At 39.5% G+C, this 17,718-nt stretch overlaps 1 protein-coding gene across 1 annotated transcript; it reads right to left on the bottom strand.

Annotated features, from left to right (window-relative positions):
• Positions 1-2,415: 2,415 nt before the first annotated feature.
• snx27a (sorting nexin 27a) lies at positions 2,416-16,697 on the bottom strand. Its single transcript, XM_054606254.1, has 13 exons — positions 16,276-16,697; positions 13,326-13,551; positions 13,009-13,201; positions 12,596-12,660; positions 11,787-11,891; positions 11,407-11,485; positions 10,935-11,098; positions 9,823-9,912; positions 8,956-9,105; positions 8,568-8,696; positions 7,802-7,861; positions 7,565-7,613; positions 2,416-6,577 (listed from the first exon to the last, which is right to left on the bottom strand). The coding sequence occupies exons 1-13, from the start codon at positions 16,599-16,601 to the stop codon at positions 6,507-6,509; spliced, it is 1,707 nt and encodes a 568-aa protein (XP_054462229.1). The 5' UTR covers positions 16,602-16,697; the 3' UTR covers positions 2,416-6,506.
• Positions 16,698-17,718: the final 1,021 nt, after the last annotated feature.

Raw genomic sequence — 17,718 nt, 5'->3', positions numbered from 1 at the left:
TCCTTTTAAACAGTGCTTAATTCCAATGATCCTAATGGGGGCAAGAATGAATGTCATTAGTGAACAGCTATTTATACTTTTAATTTAATGTGATGAATCTGCAATCAGGTTGGAATCATCACGCAGCGTTATATGGACAGAGTATTTTAGACGCTGTATTTTTTTCCCTCACCATCACAGATTTAGAGTAAAGTATATCAAAACCCTGTGACCAAAATATGAAAGGAAAGAGGTATGCCCCAGAAACTGAAATGTGTTTTGTGCCTGAGGTGAAGCTTACCTGAAAATGTGCTATAATTTGATGCATCCCAAAGTACTGTAATAAGCATAAAATTGCATTTAAATTTTCCTGATACACTTCTGAAGTTTGTGGAACATATTTATATCTTATGCAACTCACCCGTCCTTAGTTGCCCCTCTCTGGAGAATGTTGCAATTTCCTGCAACTGAATTGGCTTTGCTAAAATGAAGGGGGGAAAAAGGGTGTTAGGAGGAGTCCTGATTTGAAGCTGTTATGCCTTTTAATTTTTTTGTTATATAACGTTATTTGAGATTTCATATCCATCCTGCTGTTCTGAGAAGCAGATGAGGACTGCAAACTGCAAACTGTTCAAATTATGCCAGTGAGGATTGATTTGGTAATTCGTAGGTCGAAAGAAATCTAAACAAGTTCATTTAAATGGCTAACTTTCAATGTGAAGCAGGTCCTAAATACGTGTAAGAAAACACCTTTTAACCTAGTTTTATCGTAAACATCTTGATGACTTTTGATTCGGTGGTGGAAGAAGTAGCCTTCCACCAATTCAATACCTCTGCGTAAATATACGCCGTTACAATAAAATGTCTTGCATTCAGTAAAAGAATAAGTTCAAAAGTAAAAAATAATGTATGTGTTATAAGTATCAAAGGTCAAACTCATAATTTGTAGTGTTTAAGGCTTTTTTTAATTATCCAAGTTTAAAGAGGAACCATAAATTTGAAAGTATAAGTCAAGATCTACAATAATTGACTATGTATGCTACTTTGTAACCGTTTATAGTGTTAATAAGGATGGTCACACCTGATAAATAATGAGTATGCACACAAGCAATTTTAAATTGTAGATACTCTCAGAGTTGGACACTGGTTGAACATAATAAAAATGGAAAGTGAGTGCAGGTGGTAACGTCAGGCGGCAGCCTGCAGTCAGAATATAGAGACCACATGAGACGGCACTAATGAGATGAGTATTTTCACCTCAGCAGTGCCAATGCACACAAGATCTTATGGGCTGGGTTCCACTGGGTGCATTAAGAGGCCCTGTATTTTTTTGGTTTCAATAATGCCTCACCTCAGTTTCTCGCTACCACCTCACAGACTGCAACAGCTCCTGTTGAGCACAGTGAGCGACATAAAGACCTGTACAGCATGTGACCATCAAAATGTCACCTTTCCTGTTGTTCTGCCAGAATAATGTGCCTGTGGACCTTTTATTAGCAACGGTGCTCCCTACCATGGGACCTGTTATGTACTGTACAGCACTGCAGACCTGGGGCTGTTTTCAGGCAGGAAATGTGCATTTTTAAATTTGGAAGAGTGGATGGCATACAATGAAGATAAGCACTGCCGTTCATAAATTAGATATCTACTAATCAAGAACAGTCTCTTTGGTCTGTTCTGTCATTTTTATTTAGCTCCAAAAAAGTAGTGGCACTGTGCTTTTCAATTCATCTTAAACCCCTTTAAGCTACAGAAATGTGCATTAGGGAAATGTTCTCTGCCAGCAAACTGTCACATCTGTTCCTTGTCCCTTCTCTTCCAGCAGGCTGAACACTGCAGTTACAAGTGTTGGGAAATACAAAAAAACAAAACCGCTGTCAAATTAGCTTATGCCCCTCACCTCAGACATTCTGTTGACAAACAATTTAGTTTTTAACTTCTACGACCAGGGACTCAATATGAACCACATTTGCATAAATGCCTCCAACACAGGCACAAACTACTTATCTCACCAAACGAGAGGCGGTTAGAATAAACCTCAACACTCCGCCATCACCTTGCTTGACAGCTCACAAAAGAAGCACTCATTAAAAACAATTTGTTCAGCATGGCTGTTACATTTTTGTTCAATTGAAATTTAAATACATAGTTGTACTATTTTTTCATTCAGGAAGTTAATTGGTCTCAGATGAGCACTGCTGTTGCTTTATGTCTTTAGAGGAAGACAGAAGACAGCCTTGACGTTGGCCGGGTCCCACTGGAAATAAAGAGAATCCATACATTGACAACCACAACCTGAGTGCTTTATCATTTTCCAGCTGGTAAAAAGCCCCCTGGAAGCTAATTCAGATTACTGCCACCGTAAAGACAATAAATCCACAGTACATTTTATATCCTGGAGTGATAAAATAATTCAGACTGTCAGCATTTGTTCCCAATATATAACTTTATTTAAAATATTGTTACAATTTATTACTCTACACAACATTTTCAAACCTTTTTTTCCTTTTTCTTATATTGGTTAGTAAACCTTCATGTGTTTTTTTAGATATAAAACTCTCCATTTAGTAGCCTAGTTCTGCATCAGGTGTTAATTGATGATGTTTTTAGACGCTGCCTCTCTTTTAAACAGCTTGTTTCATTTTGTATACAGCCAATACTCCATACAGCCGTTCCCCACGCACAAAATTAATGATCAACGGTGGCTCTAGCTTTGTACACTATCATTTCCCCAATCTTTAGAATTTCTGTTTAAATAAATAAAAGTTTTGAGTTGGAGAAACAAGAGTGCATTTTGTCCAAGAGATATTCTCTTTTTCTTTTCAAAAACAACTATTTACAGGTTATGCTGAAGACAGACAAACAAGGCTTAGGTCTTTAATTAATGTCACTGCGTACTTGCCATGGAAAAGCCCTGTGTTTTCAAAGCAATGAACAGAAATGAATATCACAAAGGCTAACACTTTATAAAACCTCCACATACATCCACCCTTTATGTTAGTTTGTAGGTAGGACCAGTCAGCTGAAATGGGAAAACCAGCAGCTAATGCCCTCCGTGACCAATGTGTGTTCCAGAGGTCGAGGAACGTCAAGTCTACACAAAAGCGCAGATGATGAGACAAACGTAGCGGTTCTGAACGAACCAACAGTGTCAAAAGGAAAGAGACAGACAGAGCGGCCTCATAAATCCCACTTCGAACACTGGACTGGAATGCTGTAGCTAACAGAAAACATCTTACACAATATCTTCCACTGAATAAATTGATGGAAATCAGTGCTAAAATGGCACGAGATTCCATAAACTGTTACTATAGCAACAGCATCATTCAGACAAGCATTTCAGTGGCGCTTGTGATGGAACACAAACTTCCTGAGCCTCACGTGCCGTCCACACATGGACAAGGTCTTTTTTTTTTTTTATTCTACTGCCACCATGTTTGCTGTATCATCAAACATTCTTTTATCTGTTAACTCCTGCGTGGGCTTCAATCCTCCTTTTGTAAATAATCATTCCCTGACAAGCCAAGGCCGTCCAGAATCTCAAACACTAACACAGGTAGCCCACAGCACGGCGTACACTGACGAACAAAACCGGGCCAACCATACAAAGACGTGCTTCTTAACATCCTGTCATCTCTCTGCGTTCACCTAAACACTGTTACAAAGACAACGACTGACAGCACGCGCACCTGCCTGTGACTGAGATGGAGCGGAAGATGGCACCTGGCGCAGACGAGACAAACCGAAAACACAAGAATTAAAAAAAACAAACAGCAGCTTTCTAAAAGCCTATTCACAGCAGCATGAGCCACGGGGACAGAGAACAAACATCAAACACAAAAACACTGCTTTGAATACAATATTTTGGGGGAGTGAGTCAGTTGACTGACAGGAATCTAACCAACAGAGGCTTCACCGAGCGTGTTGAGCCAACGTGGTGCTGCCACGGCAACCACATCCCCCTGTGTTGACGGGAGACCAACCTGGAGAGAGTACGAGCAGAGGACGGAAAACGGCAACACACAGTGACACCACCTCGATCTGCCTCTCCATCTACATCTTATGAAGAAGAAAAAAAATCAGCATGGTTGAACAGCTCCAATTCTTATGTCATCCATCTCTAAATTGGCTATTACTCCGGCTGTCAAAATGACCATCCAGCAATCTACACATTGCAGTTTCTTTCATAACTCAGCTATCCGTGGTGTGTGTGTGTGTGTGTGTGTGTGTGTGTGTGTGTGTGTGTTAAACACAAGTATGTATTGCTTTAGGCTGTTGTATAACTGAGGCCTGTCCTCAGAGGCAACTGGATGACAAATAACTAAATATCTTGCAATGCTACAGTTTTTTTAAAACCACAAACAGAGTAATAGGGAAACATGGATGTGAGTGTGTGTGTGTTTGTGTGTTCTATGCTGAAAAAGCATGTGAGCACCTGTGAATGTTAGCCAGACAACAGGAGACGCCTCCCATTTGTCTCCATCTGTCGGGCGTCTCTGCTGTCGTACAATCCCATCTTTATTTGCTGGCTCTCGCTCCAATAGCTCATCAGACACGTCCAATCAGAGCCTAAAAGCTTATCAGCAATGTCAATGATAAACACAGAGGACACGCGCACACTCAAACAGCACATATACACACGAACAAGTATGCTCCAAGGTAACCGAATGAAAGCAAATCATGACTAAACCTAGGCATGAATTAAGCATTTTATTGAACCGAAAACTAAGTTCAACTGTAAAAAAAAAAAAAAGATATCTATATATATAAACTAATGTGGAACGTGAACTTGTGCTCTAAGTCAGTGTGGATAAAAATCATAACAACATCACCGTCAGTTACAGGTTTTTGGTCGCTGCCAGACAGCGAGTGAAACTCAAGAAGGGAAAACAATACATTTACGCACATTGTCTCCATTCAGAAGATTTTTTTTTTCTCTGGCATGTAAACCTGCTTTCTACAAACTTAAAGTGAGACAAAAATGTTTTCAACTGAAAATCTACAAAGAGAAAAAAAAGAGAAGTGCTGCTCTAAAAACAAACACATCTGTGTAAATTGTCAAATAATCATATGTGCAAACACAAACAACTGATACTGTACCAATGCAGGTGCAGTAAGAGGCAGGCAGCTGCCTGCATTGCTATGTGTGCTGGTTGCAGTCACAAAACGTTATGCATCATCTACTCTTGACACACACATACACGCACACACACGCACACACACACACCATCTGTCCTCCGGACATGGTTATTAGACAACCTGAAGAGGAGTGATACTTTTGGGTAGGATACAGAGCCTGAGGGATCACTCTGTAAGAAGCTGAGAATTTCAATTTTTTCTCAAAGCCTACAACTGAATGTCTTGCACTCTGCTGCTCTCTGCTGCATGTTCAGAGAACTGCAACTCAACAGCAAGACCACACTTGTCCTGTCTTTATATTAACGATCCGTCAGTCACATCGTGTGCCATTTCAAAACCTTTGGGCCCACTACCTTTTTTGTTCAAGAGTTCCTCCCTGCACAGAGCTAAGACTGAGAACACCTCTTCCTCTCAACTTAGAGCTCTGCAAAGTCACCACATTAAAACACTTGCGAGGGGGATAGATACACAAACCGACATTAATGGCAGACCGCCAACAGACATCTTTCTGTCAGTAGCGTGGGTTAGACCAGAACAAAAGGTGAAAAATTGAGATTTGTTAGAGCAGTTCGAATGCAGTTCAGTTAGTGTTTCGTTGTGTTAGATCAAGAAACACATTTTTATAACTCTTATATTAATCTATATTTTATCAGAAGTAAGAGAAACATACACATAATTATGAACCGTCCCCAACATCCTTTTTCAGTTACATTTGTGACGACTATGTTTTCTGACAAAGACAGAATACGTCTCATCTTACAGATAGAAAACATCCTTTTTGCGTTGTTGTCCATCATCAGTGTAAAGCAGAATTTTGCTTTCTTTCTTTATATCTAACCGCTAAATATCTGAAAACCCCATTTTTCTGTATCTCTCCATTCATATTTTCATCAGCTCAGTTCAGCAGACGAGGGCCAGGCTGAAAGCTTTGCACCGGGCTGATAGTGTTGGACGATCCTATCTCACATGTCGGCTCTCGCGTCAAGTGGCGATTCATCGAGGTGCTCCCTTTGTGCAAATGTTGCCACAGTGCTGACCAGTCACACACTGTAGGTGTGCGCTACATCTCAACCAGTGGCGAGGATTTGCTCGTGTCCTGCCACACATCACAGGGCAGATGCATGGAGGAAAACAGACACGCTATGGAGATCTAGTGAATGACATGAAAGTTGGCTCTTGTTTATTTTCCTTCATTGCTCTTCTTGCTGTGTGTTTCCCTGGGGTCGGTAAAGTGTGGCTATTCCATTTTTAGGTCACTTCCAGTTTGTTTTTTCGGGGCATGGATGGCCTCAGTCTTCCTCTCCGTTCGGTGTTTGTCGATGGGCGCTCTGGGGTGGCTGTGGTGATGCAAGTGGACCAGTTCTAGTTCGAGCGATGACAAATGATTTTTAGGAAGTTGCAATCTCCCCCCCTAGGTGGCGCCATCCCTTCTGCTGCGTCTCCAGAGGAGGCAGATACTCTGGAACACAGAGAGACGATTCAGGGAACAAGTCGGAATGATGATTTTTTTTTTTTTTTCAAATGCCATGTGACAAATGAACATGCTGCCTCAACACAACACAAAATGCCCTGAATTCTGACTCTGCTTGATTATAAGTGATTAGGATTCAAAAGGTGCCTTTGTGGCATGCTGAAGCCTTCGTCATATATGGATGTCCTCAACCTTCTCTCTTTCTCAGTCCTCAGCTGATACATCTGTCTCTGTTCCTGTAACTCCAGGGGTTTCTCACTCAGCCTCATGCCTTGCAGTTGCTTGTCCACATTCTTGTATTGCTGGTCTTGTGCTGTCTCACATGAGACAAATAGTTTCAACTTCCCTCTAATGTGTGGGTCTTTTGGAGATGGCCCTGATAGCGTGTTTGCGCATCTAATCTGAACACTTTTTTTTCACAGCACAAATACACCAGTTTTCTTACAGTAACAGGACGGCAATGGAGTAGAATGTACTCTCTCCTTAGTCTAGTACATTGTGAGACTCTGGGGATTGTCTATAAAATGCAGCCTTATTACTGCTTTGTACTTTCCCCTTGACTTTGTGCAGTTCCTTATATTGCAATAAAAGTTGCACAAGAAAGACAATGAAACACAAGTGTATCTGTAAGCACCTTGATAGGACCTGGCGTAACTCAATATAACTGAACTTAAGTTACTTATAAACTAGGAAAGGTGCACGTATGTTTCTGACTTTAATACACATAAATAAAAGAAGCTAAGATAGTTAAAATCCTATCTCTGCCCTTGCCCTTTTAGGTTTTTTTTTGCATAATTCATGGTACTTGATAGTTGCCGTCACCCTGTACCACACCTGAATACGTATTTCTTTATAATTTGCCCTAGATAAAATCTAGCCTCTTAGCATTCAGTGTTGTTGCTGTGTTTTATCAACTATGTTACAAACGCTGTTATCGCTTTGTATTTCAGACAAAAATAAATACTTGCTGCTTACCATTGTCACTGCAGTTTTTGTTGTCTTTGTCAGATGCCTCTTCCTCAACCTGACAGCAAAAAAATCAATAGACAAGAAATATAAAATCAATAATTCGAAACAAAGTCCAGACGACAGCTTAATCGGAGTCTTTTTGTATTTGTAAAGAATAATGTAAAAATAAGCTATGTTTAGAATATCAAACTTGGCATGGAGTCATGTGCTTCCCACAATGAAGAGGAAAGGAGTGGTCCTTACCTGTTTCCTCCACTTCAGCTCACAAAAGACCCGCTCAAAGCACTCATGCATGTAGTTAAACTGGGGATAAAAAAACAAAGTGAAGTGCAAGTCAGCCTCCCAGTACACCACAGCCTGCAAAGTCACAGTGACAAGGTTTTGCTTTTTAATACTGTTAGTATTGCATGTGAAAGAAAGTGTGTTGACTATGAAACCAATTATAGCTCTTTCTTTTAAAAATCTAAAAATATGTCACTCTAAAACTGCAAATTCAAACAAAGTAGGGCTGAACCCTGAGTTACTTTAAAGAAGCAGGGGCATATAATAATGAGGTTGCAGATCGCAACCAATTTAACACTCCTCCCATTCCAAGCGCATCATAGAACTACACTGGCCTTCAAGTCCCGTATAAAACGCCCAAGGCTTTCCATAGAGCCGATGTTTGGTTTGTCTGTTCTAGTCTATGGTACAAACATGGCAGTGCAACATGGCGGACTACATGAAGGGGACCCACTTCATATGTGGATATAAACAGCTAATTGTAAGCTAACTGAAACACTTAGTTTCAGGTTATTACACACTAATGAAAACATAGTCATGAATATAATCTTCCATTTCTGCTCATAAATCCTGCCATCTCAACTGATCGATTGGTTGAAAAGTAGGTAGAATTTCATACCAGCTAGATTTTCTTTTGACTACAGCCCGACAACAAAGTAAGTTATTAAATATATAAACACAAGAAACAACCTGCAAAAACATGTGGGGACAGTGGGTGACCACTTACATATGGAGTGAAGATCTTGACCCAGCGAGGTTTCTTCTCCCCTCTGGCGTATTCAAAGCAGAAAGCCATCCCCTCCTCATCGGTGTCCCAGCGCTGCATCTCCGCCCACTCAAAAGCTATCACCTGGTTCTGTGCATAGATAGAAATGTAATTGTTAAGCTTAACATAGGTTTGCTTCACAATTTACTATCTAGGAAATCCATTTAGGAAAGAGCAGGATTTAATTTCATTATATACGTTAAAGCCTAAATTGTTTTATACAATAATGTAAGACAATCCCTATTTTGACAAAATGGTTAACATACTATGTTGCCCTAAAAAAGGATGAGTTAGATCCTCTTCTTGTACTGTGTTTCTATATCAAACCATCCAAAAAACAAATACTCGCCTCCAGCGTGCCGTCCTCGGTACAAGCGTGCAGCTTGAAGTGATTGATGCTGATAGCTGTGATGACATGTCCTTTCCTCCTGGAGTCACAGGAGCAGTGGGGGAAGGCCACCTCGTTGTAGCCCTCACATGTCCGCAACAGACTCAGGTACTAACAGGATGTGATGGAGCAAACACATTAGTCACTAATCCTGTGAGTAACCAGGTTATGGCAATCTAAATAGGATGAGGGTTACGTCTCTTTCCATTATACAATTAATAATAAGTCTAACTTTTCGGTTTGTAACAGAAAGAAAAATGCAGTAATGCTGAAAGTTTGAGTCAGAATCTGGACCACATTAATTCAAGATGCACAACAATCTGTAATTATCTTAATTTCTATTCCACTATCTTCCAATATCGCTACATTCAGAGTCCTATGCTTCTTTCCTACAGACTTTTCCCGAGATTAAAGTAAAGCTGTACCGTAACCAAATATTTTGGCTTCTCTGTCTGGTTCAATTTAATAGTAAAGTAAATGTTGTCTGTCAGTAATTGTCTGCATGAACATTGCTGATTTAAGATACTATCTAACATTTGGAGAAGTGGTGCTGGGTGGCTGCATAAATGTGCACGTAGTTAAATTCACACGCAGTAGCCTTCAGACTCTCACATGCCACCGTTTGGTTAATGTTCAACAAAAGACCATATTAAGTCAATGGCTCTCTCTCTGTTTTAACCACAGAAGGCCTTATTTTGAAGTGAAAGGGTTTCTGACTATTCAGTCCATTTCTATTTGGTAACGTTTTGGTGATGGCTCTGGTCAGCAGGCAAATAGTGTAGTCATCCCAATCCCCTGCCCGAACAAAGAGTGGTCTGTAGGACTGACCGTGGCCATCTTGCGCTGCTCTGCCAGTTTCTGCAGCTGGTAGGATTTGTCCTCTGTTTTTATGAATCCCTTCTTCACATCTTCCAATGCCTAGAAAGACCGGGGGTGGGGGGGGATGGATGGATGGATGGTAGAAAGAGATACAACACCATCTTTAATTTGAGTTCACTTAACAAAATGATTATCAATTAAAAACATTTAGCAAAAAGATATTCTGCCTCATGTAACCAAGTTAAATCAATGACAGTAATTACATATATGTACATTTTAAAGAAGCTATAATCAATGTTTCTTCAATACCGATGTATCAAATTACATTTTGAAAGGGGTCGCTCGTAGTAATGAACCTACAGAGATTCATGCAGCTTCTTTGAGATCGGCTCAACGGAGCTTTACAGCGAGTTTCAACTTGTTGTTTTGCGTACTTTATGAGTAATAATCGCTTGTAGATTATTTTGGTCCTCTGGTCCTGACTAAGGACATAAGTGTTGGAATTTAAAAGCCTGGAGTAGTTGTTTAACACTCAGCATGTCATTTGTATTAGTCATGATTGGGAGGGAATCTTGAAATGTTGATTAGGATGTGACTTTAGTTTGGATTTCAGTTGCAGGCAAGGGTATACCTTTGTGTCCAGGACTGTCAAAAAACAAAACTGTTTAATTACATAACTATTTGTCAGCACACCTCCAGCTGGCAGGAATTCAGCTACCAATGAGCCACATTTAGCTTGTTTTAATGCAATAAAAGTATGTTTTGCTTGGCGTTCATAAGATACTATATAATCAGATTGTGTTTATGTCTAGAAAATCTGGATAAATAACATTTGCATTGACCCTGAATGAGTGAACCTGTGTGTGTATACACTGACTGCAGATATATTCAAAAGCCACGGTAAAAAAGAAATGGGAAAAATAAACTAGACTGAACTGGAAGATTCTGAGAACAGTTTAAGTAGTAAAAGAATATATTAATACAGTTAATTTATGCCAGAAATATACCATGATAAACAATTTCTAAAACCTCCAACATGTTTGAACAGTTTCAACTCAGAGACAAATTTTGTGCCAAGATCCATTAAGTCCATTGCAAGTGGGATTAGTTATTGTTATTACCTGGTGAAAGCAGTAGTGCAGTGCCAGCGGGTTGTCTCTTAGTAACTCCTCCTCCTGGAAGCTGAACAACCATTTGCGGAGCGCCAAGCAAGTCCCCGGCACTGCTGACGTGTAATTCTGCACATAAAGCTTGTGGGGAAACTCATTAGGAACCAGCTTCCGCACTGCAACAAATAATAGGACGAGGACGGGGATGAAAAGGGGGGGGGGGGTTGTTCGTTCAGTCACTAGAAAATAATTCATTCTGGCCTGGACAAAATGACCTGCTCTTGCAGTCCAAAACTGCACATATCCCTAGGCCCAATTAATTAAAATAACCAGAGGAATGGTACAGGTCTTTATTTAGAAAACAAGTGATCGTGTGTTAAGTCACCCAAGGAAGGCTCTTAAATTAAACAGGAGAATATGTGAAAATGCTCTGTGATTTCCACATGAAACACTCATAAACATCAAGTACAATTACAGTTCTTACCAAAGGAGTGGTTGATGACTTCAAAAAGGGCAAAGTAGCTCGCCATAATACTGTCCATCCCAACCTTCATCACTAATGCCTACAGAAAGGGCGACACAGAGTCAGTTATGAGAGAAAAACTTTGTTTGGGAATTTCTATTACACCATGACAGTTTATCTTTTATAAAGTGTGTCTGTGTTATTTAATTTTTCTTTCAATATGAATGTTAATCTTTATCTATATTTACCAGTAGACATGATTTGATTTTGCAATCCTTAGTGTTATAATTCTGGCTAAGAACTGAGTGAAAAGTAAATTCAGATGTCCATACAACGGGGCGACATAATGTACAATATATGTGTATGACAGCATCATCCCGGCAGAGGTCATGTGATCGTACCTGGTACACCTGGTCTGTGGTGCTGTTCTTGCGGACTCTGACAGAAATGGTGGTCTTGTCTGGCAGGGCTATCCGCAGCTCTACATCTGTCACTCCATTGTAGTTCTGCACAGCGAAGCAACACATAATGAGAACAGCTGTAGAGCTGAATAACAAGAGTGTGCATGCATGCGTTTGTTCTGAATTACTGGGAAGTGCTTCAGAACTCAAACAAACAAGCAAACACATAACTAAACCAGAAGTACCATCTGTTTTAGTCTTGATACTCCTATTTATGTTTCTTTAAGGAGTGGATTATTTCAGTGTTATTGCATTTGTCTCTGATGCTGTCATTCATTCAACACTAGAAAAGTATTACAAATAACTGTTTAATTGTTTCGGGTCTCCCATTACTGATGCTTGTTTATGGCAAATAGCCTTCTTTTTTGCACTAAAAGACTAAAAGAGGTTGATATATATATATATTCAGAATTTTATCATAAGTTTTAAATTCTCCAAAACCTCTTGAGAATGCTCAAAATCAGATACAGAATATCAGATAAATACATCTCTAACCATATGACCTTTTAGAAAAGCTAAAATGACAGATTGAATTTTGGAAAGCACAGTATAATAAACAAGGTATTGTGGTGCTGGGCAGATCCCTCCAGCTTACAAGACTAATGTACATCTGAGAAAGATTTGAAAGAGAATAAATAACTCAAAACTACAACTTTTTAAAGCTCAGAATCAAAATTCACACAGAAATAGCTAAAGTCTATCAAATATATTACAGTCCATATTAGAACAATAATAAATGAGATGCATACCTCATCTGATTCAGAGAGAAACTCCTGCATGATGTCACTCTCCCCGATCACCCGCACAGAGCAAACTACAGACAAAGACAGAAGCAGGTGGAGAGGGGGGGTCAAAGTAAATCAAATAAACATGCTGTATCACATTTGTAGTATTTCAATATATGGTGGGAAATTTATTTTCCTTCCGAACTACATGATTTCTGCATGTACACGTTCCATTATTCCCTCTTTTCCCTCATATGGCTATTATGGATTTTGATGGGTCTAAATAGCTCGTCGTACTTTTACATCATGATAAATCAGGCTGTAATTCTTCTTAAACAACATGTGGATTGGTAAGAGAAAAGGCTGTTGTCTGTGGCCATGTTGAAAAGCAGTACACAATTAAGTTTATGCGCCAGCGACCTTCCATATCAGCCTACCTCGCTCGAGAAATTCCTCCAGGCCTCTACGGCGAGCATCCAGCTGCTGTTCAGACAGGGAGAAGGGCCATTTCCCAGGAATCTTTGGGAAGTTGAAGTTAGAATACTCCCTCTTTAGGTTCTGGTGCAGGATGGCAAACTCCCGGTAGCGCTTCGAGCACAGCTGTCTTCCTGACATGTACACGTTGTATACCTATGGTCATTGAGAAAAAGACAAGACAGGACAAGTTTTTTCAATACAAATTTCAATATTATAAATTTACGAGGCAGCCGCAAGTTAAGAAAGTAAGTAAGTTTTGTGTCGGATCCGTACTCACCACAAACCTCTCAGAGTGCTGCTCTACATGTTTGTATGTGGGTACGGAAATGGGCACTGCCTGCTTGTCGCTGTAGTCATAGTTGGGTTGGACCTCCTCTCCTCCTTCCAATCCATCAGCCTCCTGAGCTGGAACAGACAGCACAGCCAGAACCAGCTCCTTCTCCCCTGCACGGATGAGGTCCACCACCTGCTTATGGGTGGCACCTTCCACGCTCACCCCATTACTGGAGGGAGAAGGAAGGGAGAGACAGAAGAAAAGTTGGCGATAAGTTTTTAAAACCCTCTCTTCCCACCGTTTTTCACATGATCAATTTATGTTTTGCATGGCAGATGATTCAAGGCTCTAGACAAAAAAGATCAAGCGTGAAGCGCTGACCAGAGTGGGGCTTGACTGGACCTTCACCATGCTGCTTTGGCGTAAAACTAGTATAGCGTGTAAAATGACATCTTTTCAATTATTCAAAATGCATCTATGGTGGAACTGAATGGAATTTCTAATGATTAGTCACGTCACAATAACGGATCCTCTTAATAAGGTCCGTATTGCATTTAAAAATAGAATAATAAGGCCACTCTCTTGCAGATCTGCATGGCACAATTATATAATATTCTATTTATGCTGCAAATATGCATCCTGCTCATTTTACTAATCATGCTGTGTGGTAATGTCAGCGCATTTTGTCCTCCATTGATAAACACAATGCTGGGAGTGCTGAGTAACCAGGTCAGTTCAAATGTCTCTCCTTCCTTTGGTGCTGTGAGACACCTCCCTTCTTGGCTTTGCGGAGGCCAGATGGCACAAGCATCAGGTGTCTCTGCTAATCGTCCTAAGAGAAACAGCGGGGCAGGAGACGACGGAGCATGCACGAGTTCAAGCATTGGTCTGTCCAACATATGCCATGTCTCTCTTATTGCTTGGAAATGTTTATCTGTATAGTATCATGGACCAAAGTGAGAATAAGTCAAATGTAATTGGAAATATTTAACAATGGAAGGAATTGGAATAGAAATTGACATGACAGCATTCCTCAGAGTTGTTCAACTGGACAGCAAAGGAGCAGGGGTTGACCACAAAGATAAAGATAAAAGGAGAAGTTTTGGTCTCATCACTAATCTTATCCCATCATCCTCTTATTAGACAAAACATCAGCAAAGCAATGCCTGCCAGAAAGGTGTCACAATAACTGATCAGCAACAAAGGGGGCTGGAAGAATGTGAATTTGGCTAAGTGATGGGTAGGTAATATATTCTGATGAAATATTTAGTCTATAAAAGACTTGAAACACTGACTAATTCCTGTAACTATTTACAATGGCCTAAAGTGATGTCTGACAAAGAGTAAAAAAAAAAATGTGAACATGAACTAGAGCAAAGCAAGCAAAAAATATTGGGTATTTTCTCTGATTAAAATATTAAAATATTAGATAAATCATTATTTAAAAAAAGGTTAATTTATCAATAGGCAATTAACTACTAATGACCTATCATTAAGGTCAGGCCTTAATAAAACCGCATGAGAATATTTTCTGCTTTATAAAAAGGTGGCTCAAATCAGATTCTACACAAACTATACACAGGCAGTGTAGTCAAATATACTTAGTGGAGTCAAGAAATATCAAAAGTTAGCTGGTTTTCGCCAGTCGAGGAGCATTGTTCCCCTCCCTTGTTCATAAAACTAGCAAGATGCTGACATTTTACATACCTAACCAGGTGATTATTCTTTACTTGTTATTGTGAAATGGTTAATAAGTCACATGATAAGTACTGGTATTGTCACATGACCAGAGAGCTATTTAGCAGTTTACATGGAAGAAAACACAGGTTGGGTGAAACCTTTCTGATGCCTCAGCAAGTAGAAGTAGGCCAATGTTCCTTGTTTTTTTCTGTTTCTCTTCTCCCTTTTCTCTAAGTTTAACCTCTGCTCCAGTGCCAGTATTACATGAACATGTTTTCACTGCTCAAGCCCTGATGTTAAAGCTTATAGGCCTCGCACGCATATGGACTTTTAAGATTCACATACCTGTCATAATTCTGCATAATAATTTACCATTAACATTCCGTTCATTTTACACAATCCAGCATTGACCCTTTATAAAAGGACCAAGGCGTATAACCATGGTGGGAAAATCACTGATAGTTTGATTTAATCATGGAGAATGACTTCTAAGAAATCCATATGAATGCAAATATGAACTGAAGAACTCTTTGTGGGCACATCATTTCCCCTTTTGTATTGTAAGTGTGAGCAATTATATGTCTGTTAAAAGTTAAAGGCTAGAAGAGACGTTTAATAATTAGGTTATTTTCATGAAAGTCTCCTTTAGGGAGAGACTGACGTATCATTTGCATTTTTAAGTCATGCACATCAAAGCCAATCACGTGCCCTTATTGGGATAAAGAGTCAAAACAAAACTAAAACTGACTCATGTAAAAACCATTCCAGTAGTTTTACAAATCATGTTGCGTGGACACTCACGCAACATGATAATAGTTTGCGTGACAACACTGCCATCCACTGTGTTTGGGCAGGGTCAAAACACACATCCCCACTATTATGCACATGACAATACAATGTCAACAAGATTCTCGTTTAATTTTCGTACTTACAACCTGTCACTGCGCACAGAGAGCCAAACAGGACGCTAGCCACCTGGCTCTGAGGCTCTGTGGCTCTGAGGCTAGCTGAAGCTAATCAACATGCACAGCCTGTAGTCCAACTTATGTAAGCGGGTGAGCTTCTCGTAACTCTCCAGCGTTAGCTTGGTGCAGCTACACCAAGTAGGCTGCCCCATAGCCTGGACACAGAGCTGGACACAGAGCTGGACACAGAGCTGGTAGTCGCAGCGTTGGTAGTTAACGTTAACGCATGCTTGGAGTGGGATCAGCTCGGGCTACACTGGGCAGCTAGCTGACATGCTAACGCTAACTACCTGGCTACATTGACTTACACTTCCAGGATCCTGTCACCCTTTGATATCCCGGCTCGGTCCGCCGCTCCTCCGGGCAACACGGCGCTGACATGCTGCAGAGGAGCGTACAGCTCCCCGTTGATGCTCCGCAGCTGTCCTCCCTCGCTCACTTGTCCGCGGACGTTGAAGCCGTAGCCGGACTCCGACTTGACGATCCTCACCATCCGCGGACCTGACGTAACCGTAACGCTGGCTGTGTTCTGGCCCGCGGTCCCCGCAGACGAACCGACGACCGGACCGTTACGGGATGCCGAAGGGGGAGCGGACCGAGTTTCATCGTCTTCTACATCCGCCATCTTATCCATAGGCCCTGGCCCCCTTTCAGTCGGTGTCCTGTCGTAAATTCAAAACAACACTCGAGCTCTGTCCCTCCGTGAACGCTAGCAGCGCAGACCGTTGTTGATAACCCGCCCCTCGATGACGTCACGAGACACGGCCTCACAACGTGACTGGCCGGAGGCGTCACCCAGAGTCTGGTCTGTTCCTCTTATCCATGCAAAGATATTCAAAATGACATTAACAAAGCAAAACAAATACGAAGACACGGATTTAGTGAGCCCTTTTTTTATATTGTAAGTCCCTTTATTTTTAACTTCTAATAATTTTTCGATTGAACTCTCAGTGAGATTATTATAAAATATAGGTAAACCACCTATATATATATATATATATATATGTATGTATATATATATATATATATATATATATATATATATATATATATATATATATATATATACATATATATGTATGTATATATATACATATATATACATACGTATATATGTATATATATACATATATATATACATATATATATATATATATATATATATATATATGTATGTATATATATATATATATATATATATATATATATATATATATATATGTATGTATATATATATACATATATATACATATATATATATATATATATATATACGTATATATATATATATATATATATATATATATATATATATATATATATATATATATATATATATACTATATATGTATGTGTATATATATATATATATACATATATATGTATGTATATATATACATATATATACATATATATATATATATAGGTGGTTTACCTATATTTTATAATAATCTCACTGAGAGTTCAATCGAAAAATTATTAGAAGTTAAAAATACATATACGGTATACATATATATATCATATATATATATATATATATATATATATATATGCGTATATATATACATACATATATATATATATATATATATATAGGTGGTTTACCTATATTTTATAATAATCTCACTGAGAGTTCAATCGAAAAATTATTAGAAGTTAAAAATAAAGGGACTCTCTCCGGGTTCTCCGGCTTCCTCCCACAGTCCAAAGACATGCAACTAAGGTTCATTGAAGACTCTAAATTGCCCGTA

This window comes from Anoplopoma fimbria, chromosome 10 (assembly GCF_027596085.1).
Source record: "Anoplopoma fimbria isolate UVic2021 breed Golden Eagle Sablefish chromosome 10, Afim_UVic_2022, whole genome shotgun sequence".
Taxonomy (NCBI): domain Eukaryota; kingdom Metazoa; phylum Chordata; class Actinopteri; order Perciformes; family Anoplopomatidae; genus Anoplopoma; species Anoplopoma fimbria.
Note: the sequence above shows the minus strand (reverse complement) of the source record. Positions and strands in the feature narration are given on the sequence as shown.